The sequence below is a fragment of the Arachis duranensis genome, chromosome 1 (genome assembly GCF_000817695.3).
Source record: "Arachis duranensis cultivar V14167 chromosome 1, aradu.V14167.gnm2.J7QH, whole genome shotgun sequence".
NCBI classification, from domain to species: Eukaryota; Viridiplantae; Streptophyta; class Magnoliopsida; order Fabales; family Fabaceae; genus Arachis; species Arachis duranensis.
In genome coordinates, this window is record NC_029772.3 from 94,994,013 (window position 1) to 95,008,579 (window position 14,567).

General features: G+C 33.0%; 2 protein-coding genes across 2 annotated transcripts in view; both read left to right on the forward strand.

Moving 5' to 3' along the window:
- Nucleotides 1–10,877: 10,877 nt before the first annotated feature.
- LOC107463379 (uncharacterized) lies at nucleotides 10,878–11,889 on the forward strand. The gene is made up of 2 exons (XM_016082167.3): nucleotides 10,878–11,173; nucleotides 11,246–11,889. The coding sequence occupies exons 1-2, from the start codon at nucleotides 11,087–11,089 to the stop codon at nucleotides 11,690–11,692; spliced, it is 534 nt and encodes a 177-aa protein (XP_015937653.1). The 5' UTR covers nucleotides 10,878–11,086; the 3' UTR covers nucleotides 11,693–11,889.
- Nucleotides 11,890–13,839: 1,950 nt separating this feature from the next.
- Nucleotides 13,840–14,567, forward strand: part of LOC107463352 (uncharacterized) — a 1,693-nt gene continuing 965 nt past the window's right edge. The window contains exons 1-2 of the mRNA XM_052260563.1: nucleotides 13,840–14,447; nucleotides 14,527–14,567. Of these exons, the coding sequence (XP_052116523.1) occupies nucleotides 13,974–14,447; nucleotides 14,527–14,567 (515 nt within the window). The 5' untranslated portion in view covers nucleotides 13,840–13,973. The remainder of the gene's footprint in view (nucleotides 14,448–14,526) is intronic.

A 14,567-nucleotide genomic window follows, 5' to 3' on the forward strand; every position in this document is an offset into this window, starting at 1 on the left:
ATCAATATTTATTATCAAACATTAACAATCACCATCATAATTCATCAAAATCATCACAATCATCAATAATCATCATACATCATCAACAATTCAAGCTTATCATAAGGTCCACTAGCCTAAGGTTCATGAAATATTACTTTTCCGTAGAAAAAACTAAAACCGTACCTTGGCCAATTTCTAATATGCACAAAACACCAAGATTTGAATCCAACAAGCTTTCAATCACCAACACCACTTCCAAACGTCACCAAATATCAAGTTATACATACCAATATCACCAACATCAATACCTAATATACCAAACTATAAAATTTTTTGAGAAACCTTATTTTAACCACAGAAATTGGAGATGAAATCCAATAATTCCTCACTAATGGTTAGCACCTAAACAACCAAATTACAAAAATCACTCAAAAACTAAACTTAAAATTCGAAATTTACTTAGGACAGAAAAAGGGAGTATAAAACTCAAAAACATACCAACAAAGCTTAGTTAGAACTGACAAGCTCGGCAAGAGGTTCGTATGGCCGCAAACAGCACGCAAATTGGAATACCGTAACTCGAGTTATGATTGATTTAAGATGGATGTGAATAATATTTGGTGGCTCTCTTCTCTTCTCACTTATCAGCTGCTAGGTTAGTGTGTTTGATGAGTTATGAGCTGAATTGGCTTTGTTTTTGGGTATTTATATGTTGGGCTTAGGTCCAACTTTGACCTGGTCCAACCTGTTAGTGTTTTTGGTTCGTTTGACCCAACTTTGGGCTAAACCTTTAAAATTAACGCTCAGTTTTTAAATTTATATATTTTCTTAAGTTTTTATTACTCTCACATAGTTTCAGACAGACTTAATCCGATACTGCCGGCTAATTTATTGGTACACGTTTTTACGTAATTATCAGTAGAAAATAATATTTTTCCACTCGAAAAAATCCACTGAATTCAAATCTCCCCTCTAAATTTTTAAATTAAGACTTCTAAATTTTGAACTTATTTCGAGCAAATTTAAATTATTATTTTATTTTATTTTAATTAAATGATTAATTAAATCTTGGTTCTTACGGTATCTTTTCAAGACTTATTTTTTATTCTATTTGATTGTATATATTGCTACAATCTCTTTTCAACAATCATAGCTTGATTAAACATCATGTCAAATTCTTTTGACTCTACGAGATTGTTGTGATTGACAATGATTTCTTTTTTATTCAACAAATTTTAGGTCATATTTTTTTTCATGCAACTCTGCATAAAGTATTTTTATATTTCTAACATGGGATTCTCATATTGTAGTAACCATATTATTGTATCTTCTAAAATTTTACAAAATACTAAATAAATAATTAACAACTAATGAATAAATTAAATGAGAGCGAAAAAGAATTAGAGAATCAATATTTTTAATTTGGAAAAATAAAAATATTTAGGGTACAAATTAAAATGCTTATCTTAAAGGTTTTGGCTCAAAACTGAGCCAACGGACTAAAACAAGTGAACCGGGTCCAAGTGGGCCCAAGCTCCCATATATACACTCATACTTAACACACATTTCAGCACTTCCTTCTCCATTTTATGAGAGAGATTCGAAATTGAGAGAAGAGAAAAGAGAGGAGAGAAAACCCTAGCTACCCTCACCTTCAATCTATCATAACTTTTGTTACAGAGCTCTGATTGTCGCACCGTTTGCAGCCACGCGAATCTTGTCTTCTCCTATTCAATTTTATTTGAATATTTTGGTGAGTAACTCAAAATCCCAGTCCCAATTTCTCTAACAATTCTAAATTCATATTTTTGGTATGGATATTGAGAATTTTTAGTGATTTTGATGTTAAGGGTTTTTAACTTATGTTCTTGGTGGTATCTATCACTAATTTCAGAGGATAAAGGTAAAGAACTTTTTTCTCTCTTGGTTCGTCAATTTATATAAACTCTAGTTTTGATTTTGTGCCAAAATGTATAATATGGTGTTAGATTGAGTAATTGGAAGCTTGAATTAGTAGAATTTTGGCAAAGAAAGCTTGGAAGCTTGGAATTGCGACATTAAGGTATGGATGGTAGTTTTGAATAGGCATTATGTAAGGTTATGTGAAAACTTAGGTTACTTGCTCCTAGGATAAGTTGAATAGAATTGATTGTTGATGTATTTGAATAATGGCTAGTATGAGTATTATGTTGGTTGATGTGTTTTTGACATGAAAATGAGAGTGAAAATAATGAGTTTTTGACGAATTGAGAGGTGCTATATGATATTGTTGCAATTGGATATTGTGATGTATGTTGGTTCTATGTTGCATGAAAATGAGTATGTATGTTGAAGCTTTGATTGAGAATTGGGTGTATGAATTGTAATGTGTGTAAATTGGGTCGAAGACTATGATAGGGTGAGAAATTTTCTATGAGGTAAGTTGAGATAATTGGTGTGAAATATTGTAGGAGAATGATATATTTGATGATGAATGTTTGTGGATTTTGTTTGTAGGAGTGTGTATGTTGAGGTTATCTTGAGAAATTGATTAAATGGGTATTGAACAATTAGAAAGGGTAGAAAATTAATAAATGTATGTTGAGGGAGATTAGAAGTGGTATTGGAATATTTTTTGAATTGAATTGGAATTGGAATTGGTGAAAATTGTTATGAAAAAATCTTTGGGTAAAAACGGATTTTTGATGAAATTTGATGGGCCATAGCTTGGCTCTTGGACCTCTCAATTCTGTGAAACTTATTTTAGATAAAACTTGGGTTTATCTATTTTATGGAGTTCGAAGAATGGACGGAAAATATTTTTTAACAAAAAAATTATGAACATTTAAAAATCTGGTTTCAAAATTGAATTTTGCAGAAGTTGTAGAAAATTGAGGTCATGCATATGCATGAGGGGGTAACAGAAGAGAAATGCTTTCATGCGAGTTTCATGCGTATGCACAAAAACAGAGTTGTGTGTACACACGAGACATGCGTACGCACAACCCGCATTTTCAGAATTAAATATTTTTCGTGCGCGTTCCGCATGTACGTGCAAAGGGGGACTTGCGCGTATGCACGAGAGGCATGCGTACACACAACTGTCCTGTTTTTCAAAGATGGCAGATGATTTTTAACTGTTTTTGCCTATCCAATCCGCTGTTTCGCTTTTGTAACTCCTATTTGAGATCCAATAGCTATTTTCTATGATTTGGAACGAATCTTATGCCTCTAAATCGTTTTCTTAACATTTTAAACTTCTGTAAATCCTATAACGATTATAGAGGATAATGAGAATGAGATTATATGATTGAATGATGAGACTGAGTTGATTCGAGAGGATAATGAGAATGAGATGATATGATTGAATGATTGAATGATGAGATTGAGTTTAGGTTTAATTACTCTGTTAGTCCCTATAGTTTCACAAAATTTTTAATTAGGTCCCTATACTTTTTTTCCTTTCAATTGAGTCCTTGCACCAAAATTTTTTTAATTGGGTCCCTGCACTTTTTTTCCTTTTATTTGGGTCTCTGCACTAAATTTTTTTTAATTGGGTCCCTATAAAATTAAGTCAATTATTACTAAGAAGGACCTAATTGAAAAAAAATTAGTATAAGGACCCAATTAAAAGAAAAAAAAGTATAGGGACCTAATTGAAAATTTTGTCAAACTATAGGGACCAACAGAGTAATTAAATCTTTAGTTTATTCGAGAAGATAATGAGAATGAGATTATATGATTGAATGATGAGATTGAGTTGATTCGAGAGGATAATAAGAATGAGCTTGATTAGTATTTGAGCTTCTGGGGTAGATGCAAGGATGATGATTTTGTCCCACTTGCTCCCAGTCATTATTTGAGCTTCTAGGATAGATGCAAAGATTGTGGGTTTGTTCCGCTTGCTCCCGGTCGGTATTTCAGCTTCTCGGATAGATGCAAAGATTGTGGTTTTGTCCCGCTTGTACCTAGTCAGTATTTGAGTTTCTGGGGTAATATTCAATGATTGTGGTTTTGTCCCACTTGCTTCCGGTCAAAATTGAGACTTTGTTGACCCTCCGTCGCAAGATATGGCTGACCACTTACTTTTCCGAATATTTTTTCCATGGACATTGATCAATGAATATGAGTTTGATCTTGGGGATACACACACCGAGAGACTGTCAAGGGTTAGCTACCGGACATGTCAGATTTGGCTGTATAACCAACAAATGAGCTCATTGACTATAAGATAGGCATACGCCTTTTGCATTTGTGTGTATTGTTTGGGTGTGCATCTTATATTTGGCTTGTCTTTTTGAATAATTGTAGCTATATGCTAATTGAACTAGTTACTGTACATGTTCTCTCCATTTGTGTATTCTTTGTATTGTCTTGTATGTGTTTGCACAATTGAAAGTTCTGATGACGCTGAAGGTTGTTCTTGATGAAAGGTGGTGATTGAGGTTTGTGGAAAAAATGAGAATGAATTGATAATATTAAAATTAAATTTTAATATTAGATTATTAAATGAGTTGGGAATCTATGATATTGAGAGAAGATGATGACTTGTATAAGAGAAAATTGAGATTTAAAGATCACTAATATAGTTGAGATTTAGTTTATCTACCTTGATCGGATTAGTAAGAATCCTAGGCTTGAACTTTGTGTGATTGGAGATTAGGATTGCCTAGCGGGTTCATGTGGTTTTACCAAGGTTCGGAAAACTGGACCGGTCATCAAATCGCTCTAGTTACTGGTTCACTAGTTCACTGGTCTAATCGGTCTAACCGGTGGTTCAATCAAAAAAACTATTTTAAAATAAAATAATAAATAAATTATAAATAAACATCCTAAAATATAATTATAGTATAATATAAATATTAAAATAGTTTTCAAATTTAAAAAAACTACATTAAATGTCATCAATCAAATTCATATAATCTTATTAATATACAAACTCAAGTTAAATAGTATAAAAAAATTTCAAATATTAAATATCAACATAAAGATTTATCAATCATCAAAACCTCAAAATGTTCTTGTGAGTTTCTTTTTTTGTTTTGTTTTGGGATAACTATTTAAATATATTATGTAATTATGATTGTGATTTCAACTATTGTGCTAAAGAAACCTTCAAGTAACAAGGATATGTTAATGGTGGTGGTGTCTTCCGAGGCATCAATGTCTCCTCATCCAGCCCCTCCAATTTTTTCAGCTAAAGCAATGACAAAAGGAATAGTACTAGAAAATGAGGTAGTTAATGGACCATCAAATGAGAAGCTTTTTGTTATTGCAATTTGCAAATGAAGATGAATGGGCTAATGCACGTTTGAATGTAGCAACTTAACAGAACTTAACAGCAACAAAAGTTAAATACCAGCAACAAATAATCACTCTAAACCCTGAAATCAATAACTATTTCAACAAAAATTCAAAAACATCATACTTAAAAATTAAAAAACGGCAAAAATAGCATAACGAATCCATTTTAATCAACAATTTCAACAATAAAAAATCAATGATTTAATTAATTTCAGATTCAGAAATCATAAATCAGAATATCAGACATTCAAAACACTAAACCTTCACCTAGCAATTACAAACAAAGCCAGCAAAACCAGCACAACCAGCAACTACACATCAAAGCCATTAGCAAATTTGAACAAAAAAATTAGGAGCCATCAGCAAAACCAACAATTAGAAAACAAAGCCAGCAATTACAAAACACTAAACCTTCACCCAGCAACTACAAATCAAAGCAAAACCAGCAACTACAACACAATGAAAAACAGATATGAAATTAAAAATAGCCCCACAACACAATGAACAACAACAAGTTAAGAGCCATTAGCAATTAAAAACAGGAGCCACAACACAATGATTAACCATATTCTTAACCTAAAGCAGGAGCCATCAGCAATTAAAAACAGGAGCCAAGACCCAAGAAGAGTAAGTTTTCAGCATTAACAAAACAGCAAAACAGAATAAGTTTTCAACATTAAAAACAGAAATGAAATTAACAAGACCATATCTAAATTCTGCCTACAGCATTCAACAATATTGCAAAACATTACAAGTTTCCAGCATTAACAAAACAACAAAACACTAAAACAGAGTAACCGTTACATAATAGAGTAAGTTTCCAACATATTAGGTGTTCTGGACCAAAACAGAGTAACAGTTACAATTGTCCAGCATATTAGGTGTTCTAGACCAAAACAGAGTAACAGGTAGAATTACAAAACAGCAAAACACTAAAACAGCAATATTAGCCTATTAGGTGTTCTGGATACAAATCACATAACAGAGACAGTTTCCAGCATTATCAACCAATCCAAACATACATACAAGGAAGAACATAGATACAAGGAATTGAAGAACAAAGAACGAATTTTCACAGCAATTAGAACCATACATACAAGGAAGACTGAAGAACAAAGAACGAAGAACGAAGACTGAAGTCCGAAAAACGAAGACTGAAGACCAAAGAAGAAGAAGAACCAAACTTCAAACCAAGACCCAAGAAGAATTGAAACAATATGGATAAAAAATTGAAGAAGAAGCTCAGAGAAGATGAAGACGAGGAGCACTCACCTGGTTCGAGAAGCCAGCGAAGACGAAGAGACCTGCTGACTTACTGGGTTCCTGAGGACTTGGGACGGCGGCGGCGCTGACGACCTCTGAACGGCGGCGATGATGGAGGGCTACGGTTCGGGGTTCCTAGAGCTACGGTTCGGGGTTCCTAGAGCTACGGTTCGGTGATGATGGAGTCCTTGGAGTGAGCTATGAGGTGATTAGGTGAATCTGAGTGAATGGAGAAAGGGGGGTCGAGAACGAGTGTTATCGGGTTTTTTTTAAAGTAAAAAACGACGTCGTTTTAAGAGAACCGCCCGGTTACCGGTCTGGCCCAACCGGCCGGTTTGCCGGTTTTAGGACGGTTTTTTTCCAAGCGGTTATAGGGGAGGACCGGACCTCTTGCGTCGCCGGTTCCCGGTTGAACCGGTCTGACCGGCCGATCCGGTCCGATTTTCAGAACCTTGGGTTTTACATAGTCTCTATTTAAAATTTTTATCCTGCTGAGAACCCCGTAAGGAATGATGTTCTCACCCGTTCCGAAAATTATTACTTTTTAGATGTTGGTCCCGGCTCTTTTCCGTGAGCAAGAGGTTTAATTGGAAGGACAGCGAAGAAGACCTTTTATTCTGTTTTAATTTTAGACTCTCTTCTTTATACACTTGTTTTGAAGACTTGCCTTTAGAGGCTTATGATGTATTTTGAAGAGATAGATTATGTTTATCCAACTGTTTTACAGTTCCGACATAATTATAAAAAGAAAACATCTTAATGCGATTCTAATCGCAAGGAAAAAAAGGGGGTATGGCGAAATTGGTAGACGCTACGGACTTAATTGGATTGAGCCTTGGTATGGAAACTTACCAAGTGATAACTTTCAAATTCAGAGAAACCCTGGAATTAACAATGGGTAATCCTGAGCCAAATCCCGTTTTCGGAAAGGAAATAAACATTAAGAAAGCGAGAATAAAAAAGGGATAGGTGCAGAGACTCAATGGAAGCTGTTCTAACAAATGGAGTTGACGACCTTTCCTTTCGCGTGAGGAAAGGAATCCTTCTGTACAAATGAAATTCTCGAAAGGCATATATATATATATATATATACTCATATTCTTCCTTCGAGTTTTTAATGATCTACCTTTTTTCTGACGCGCTTATATATATACATTATCGAGTGTGAGCAATCGATAAATTGTCTTCTTTTTGAATGTTAAATCCTTTCACAGGCTTCTAGTATAATATTACTTTCTATATATACGTATTTATATCTTAATCTTGTGTCGTAGTACCAAACCATAATTGAATTATGACTTAAGTATAAAACAATAAATAATAGAGTGTTACATATCTTATTGGCATCATGTGAAGAAAACTCTCCCCTATCATTTTTATACGGCCTTAATTGAACTTTTTTTTTAAGTTGCAGCCTGAGCTCCTTTTCATAAAGTTGTATATCAACAAGACTTTAAAATTATAAGTTTTTCAGTGGATAGATATTATCTTCCAACTACTTTGATTTTCTATTGATTTGAAAGATCATTATAATGATTATAATAAATCAGCATGAGAATATAATACTTTTGATTTTCATCGCCTCTCAAAAAAGAACTCATTTACTTGACAACTTCTCTAAAAAAAAATATTCTTATTTTCATCACAAACACTTTAAGTGAGAAAGTTATTCTTACAAAATTTTTCAACTTTTTATTAATTAATACTAAATTAAACTGATTCGATAAATAAATAACTGCGAGAGAATTCTTCCATAACTTACAAATTCTAAAATAATTGGCTTGAATTAAACAAGTTATTATACCAAACGAAAATATGAACGCCCACGATTTAATTCATCTAAGATTTTTTACTTACATAAACACCTCAACAACAATATAATATAATCTCAATATAATTTTCTTTTAACAATAACATAATAATATACTAAAAAGAGGAACAAAACTACAATAATAATATATATCTTTGCTCTTTACTAACTCTCCTAATAAAAATAAATAAATACTCTCAATCTAAATTCGTATTAACTTAGGAACTTCACTTGAATGATATCATTACATATGATATTTATTTATAAATTTGAATATACTCATTTTCTTAATCACTGATAGTCATTTTTAACAACTCCATCTAATATCTAACAAGGTTATAGCACAAGAAGTTAAGAACTTGTTTTACTCATAGTTTTGAAAACTAAATCAGACAAGTTAGTTGAACAGATTCAATCGTGAACCAAAAACTTTAATATAAATACCAATATATAATAATATAATTGTGATAAATTTTAGTCATAAATTTTGACTATATTTTTTATAATTTGATCAATTTTAACTTGTCAAATTTAATACAACCTATATTATCTTTTAGTAATTTAATCAATTCTTATTTTTTTTTTCATGAAACTTTTATTTTTTATCATTATTATTTATTTATATATAAATATATATATTTTAATGTATTTTTAATATATATTTTATATTTAAACTCCACTAGAGAGACAATGAAAAATCTTGACAATGTGTACAATAGGATGATTTATTGGCTCACAATGGATTAGAAAATAAAAAACACTTCTTAAACTCTAATAACTAAAAACTTTTACTCCCATTTTTAAATTTTAACAATTTCCTATCCACTAGACCACTACCAAACCCCCCAAAATATATGATAAAATAAACATCAAATTTTAAATTTTAATCTCCTAATTTTAAATTTTAAATTTTAACAATGTGACACCTTGTAGCCCACAGCCGTACCATGCCTTTCTCACCCATGCTTTTCTCTTACGTGCCTATTGATGGATGTTCAGTTCAATAGGTTGACAGATAATTATTGTAATTCTTACGAGAATGGTTAGTTTAAGTATATATAATTAATAAATGTTGGATGTTTATTTCATTAAGTAGCTAGATGGTTATTTTAATTATTAAAAGTTATGAAAAAGATTAAGCTTATTGGAAAAATTAAAATTATGAAAATCTTAATAGTGATTTATAAATAATGTAGCCACTTAAACAGATTTTTCAAATTTTGTTCTGTATTATAGAAGCTTTTATGCAAAGAAAGTGACATGTTTAATTACTAATCCTAATTATTATTGTTCTCCACTAACGTGGTTGTGAGGAGTGATTTACGTATGATACGGCAAGCTGCTTCTATCCATTTGTTTGTGACGGATAAAAATGAAGTGATGATGAAACACGCCGGCTGCGGGAGGGAGCCGCACGGCCGACGCCTTGAGATGTTTCTAGTGAGTGATGTGACGCAAAGTGCGCGACGGTGCTGCTCGTACGTTAGCGGCGTGGTCCGATGCTCCGGCGGCCAGGGACGGATCCAGAAATGATATTATGGGGGGGCCAATAACACATATAATATTAAAAATTATGTAAAAAAATTATATAATATAAGATGTATTACAAAAATATATTGACAGAGAATATATTTTAAAGTAAAAAGAAATATGTGTATACTTTTTACTAACGAAATGGTCGATTCTTCATATCATAAAATTCACCGATAATAGAATTTGTATAAAATTTTTCAGTAATTTTCTTTTCAATATAATTAAAAGAAAATTATCAAGAAATTCATCTTTTATTTTGTTTCTAAGTTATTTTTCACAATATTCATAGTTGAAAAAGATCTCTTAATTGTAGCAGTTGAAACAGAGAGAATTAATACCAAATGAATAAAAAAAGACTGCTACAAGAAGAAAAAGAATTCACTCTATGATATTTGAAATTTTTTATTTAATTAAAAAATATTAGTAATAATATCTTTTTCAGATTTCTTTAATATTGTTACTTACTTTTTAGATATTAAAAATTATTAATATTTAAATTTGACTGAATTTTTATTTATACTAGACTAAATACTAAATATTTTTTTAAAAAAAATTAAATTATACATAATAACTTATTACTCTTAAAAAAAGTTGGGGGGGCCGAGACCGCCACTCGCCCCCTTATGTCCGTCCCTGCCGGCGGCGATAACTAATGTTGCTGTCGAAACTTTTACCAATGAGAAGAGAAGAGAGTGGACGAAAAAGAATTCACATCACATGAAGGAGAAGGAAATTGTTTTTATAGTATACGTAACTATAAATTCTTATTTATTTTGAATTTTAAGTTAAAAATTATTAATAATTAATTAACTTAATTATCATTTGATGTTAATTTTAATTTTATTCATATTATACACATTATACGCTATATTTATTAGCTCTCCATATTTTTTTATATTTTAATATATATTTTACATTGCTAACTAATTTTAATAATAAATTTTAATAAGTCTTTTGGGTTAGCAATGACATTGGGAATATAAAAGATATGAAACACGAAACGCATTTAGTGGATTTACCAAGAAGGCAACAACCCCAACTGCCTTTCACCCTTGAGCCCCAAATCGAAACCGAAACCCAAAATAAAACAACAAACACCATTTCTCCCTTTCTCACTAGTCACTACTACACACGAATGAAGAACAAGTGATTTCAACCTAACTTTTTCCCTTCAATTTCTGCCTCTAATTACAAATCTACCACAAACCCTTCACAATGACCACTAAATCCCCAATATTTCCCATGCCAGACCCCCAGCACTTCAGTGACTACGGCTTCGACCCTCAACTCAACTATTTTCAGGTCTCTTTATTCTTTTTGTTTCCATTTTCTATTATTATTTTTATTGATTATTATTATTATTATTAAAAGCAGGTATTGGAAGAAGCCATGAAGCACAAGAGGCACCCAGAAAGATCCATAGACTCCATACGCTTCAAGCTTCACAAGCCTGACATTCCAAACGAACTCCATTCCATTTCTACCACGAAGAAGCCATGGTGGAAGAACTTGTTCAAATGGAAGTGGACCCACCGTCACCGTCACCGTCACCACCAAGGCCTTCAGCAGCAACCCCATCAACCTTCCAGGGCCTCCATCTCTGGCCCCGTCTACTTCACCCACACCAGAACCGGACCCACCACCTCCCCCTACCGAACCACCGCACGTCCATGTTCTGGTCCACTCGCTGGCGCCGGAACCTTGACGCCGACGGCCAAGGGTGTGGGTCACGTTGGTGTACCCTATCCGGGTCTCAGGGAGCTTAACATGGAGCAGCAGAGGATGTCTACCTCTGCCTTGCCAGTTTACTTGGTCACTTGAATAAACATGGCAAAGTTTGGATTTTTAATTTGTCGTGAATGTCTTTTTTTCTTTTTTTGGTTATCTGAATTATCTATCACTATTTCCTTTTTCACTTGGGAACTTGGAAAAGGGATCATGCGTGCGGTTTAAAGCCAGAAATGTTTAGGTGTTTTTCTTTGCAATAATAAGAGAAATTTCTTCTTGTGTTGTTTGAATATAGTAGTATTTCTGCATTAGTAAGAAATAATCAATAAGAGCACATAATCATTAATCAGTATATCTGCATGGTAGCAATAGCAGTAGAGTATTAATATTAAGGACCGGTCAAAACTCTGCAAAAATAAAGCATCAAGTGACAATGGTAGTGGGCAGTGCCACTGTCATTCTGTCAAGGTGGTAAATAGCATTCATGTGAAGCAATAAAGCAATATATATTTGTGGGCTGTGCCTGTGGGGACAAAAGCTGGCAACTGAAACAAGGTGGGAAACAAAATTTCTTAACAAAACCTTTGGAAATTTTTTTTCTAAAAGTGAAAATCTTGATAAAGTAAGTAAGTAATATTTTAATCACTTTTGAATTTATTGTATTCATTGTTTTTGAGTTTTATTATCTTAATTTTAGAATGATTAAAATATTAATTTATAAATATTTTTGTTGTAGAAGAGTTTTGATTTAAAATCTTTTAAATTTATAAAGATACTTTCATATAAATATTTTTATATAAAGATAATATTTTCATGTAAATATCTACCTTAATTTTAAGATAATTCACATTAATAAACCGTTTGAGATTTGAGATTTAAAATTATGCAAATGTCCTAAATACAATTTAATTACACATCTGTTTTATTTACATATTTATGTAAATCAAATTAATTTGATTTGATTTACGCTATTTACATATAAATCAAATCAACTTGATATTTATGTTTTAAAGTTAACATAGAATAAGTAAACATTAACTTAAAAGTAGAAAATGTGAATAATCTGTATCAATAGTAAATCGAATAAAGCTGATTCAATTTATTATATATGTGTTGTTTAATAGTAAATCGAATGGATTACATTGAAAAAATATTAATCGAATTTAATTAATTCGATTTATATATAATTACTTTAGAATATGCATATAAGCTAATTTATTTTAAGATATTTGTGTAATATTGATCTTCATTTAATTTGTTTGTGTGATTTACTCTTAATTTTATGTGTAGTAGAACTCCAAAAACAACCAGTAGTAAGGTAATTTTTTTTAAAAAAAGGTGGACCTTACAGATGAATGAATAGTACCATGCAAAAGACAAATATTAGAAAGTGGTGATGATATTCAGATTAGCGATTAGAGAGGATTGTACAATAACAAAGTCATTTTTCTTTTGAAATCGAGAAAGGGCTCTGCATGTGCCATTGTGCCTTGCAAAACACTGTTACCTTCCCTGGAGATTTTTCTATTTTTTGGTTCAAGTTCCCTGGAGATTGTAACATTTTTGCTTTCTTTTATGTTTTGGGGCTGGGCTTCCTAAAAGAGGCAATGCAATACGAGCACAAGGCCAAGCTGAAGCAACAAATTTTGGTGGGCAACTGGGCTGGGCACTACAGGCTTAACTTAACTGGGCCGCTCCTGGTATTGCATTTCCTCTTCTAATGATTTATACAGTCATTGCAGTAGCGATGAAAGTGAAACACGCTTAAGTATATGATTAAAAATCTGAGTCTAGAAGCAAGTTGGCACAGATGGATAGGATCTGTGTCTCTTAATCATCTTTTTCAAATTCGATATTTACTGGAGAATGGAAATAAAACTTGTTTGTTTGGGAGGATCGCTCACTTTAACTCTGCAGTATCCAAGAAATTAGTCATTAGACTTCCAGCTTACTAAAAAATCTGAGTAGAAAAAACAAAAAATGCTAATTTTGCACAAAAAAAAAATCGGAGTCTAGAAAGCAATGCGAGTCAAATGCTAAGGGGCAGAAAAAACAAAATGGAAACGTGCTTCACGTAATCACATAACATCCAACCTATAAATTAAATTAAAAAGCCACAAAGCAGAAGCGACACGCTAGAAATTGATATTATAATCAGTTATAATAACAAGGAAGGTCAAGCAAACTCAAAAAATATTTACCAAACATACAAAGCAGATCAAAGCATCAACATCCTTATCTAATTTCTAAAGCAAAGAATCTAGTATTTTGCACTGTATAGTCATGACGCAAAGTATATTATATATCTTCTTATTACAAGCTTAAGACCACACGCACATACAATCATAAAGAAAGAAAGAGACAGTCAACAATAATGGAGGATGGGATAGAGCACCGTACGGTGAAAGTGAATGGCATAAACATGCACATAGCTGAGAAGGGTGAAGGGCCTCTCATCCTATTCATCCATGGCTTCCCAGACCTATGGTACTCGTGGCGCCACCAGATAGCCTTCTTTGCATCCCGAGGGTACCGCTGCGTGGCCCCCGACCTCCGCGGCTTCGGGGACAGCGATGCACCCAGCAGCCCGAGCGCCTACACGAGCCTCCACATCGTGGGAGACCTCATCGGGCTGCTGGATGCAGTAGCCGGAGAGGAGGAGAAGGTGTTTGTGGTTGGACATGACTGGGGAGCCTTGACTGCTTGGAGCCTCTGCATGTATCGGCCTGAGAGAGTGAAGGCTCTTGTTAACTTGAGCGTTGCCTTCACTCCCAGACACCCCATGCGAAAGCCCCTCCAAACCTTGAGAGCTGTTTATGGCAACGACTACTACATCTGCAGGTTTCAGGTACTTGTTCAATTCATTGTATTCCTTGGATCTGATTATTGATTCATTGAAAGTTGATGTGGTTTGATGGTGAAAACAGGAGAGTGGAGTTATAGAGGAGGAGTTTGCTGAGATTGGAAC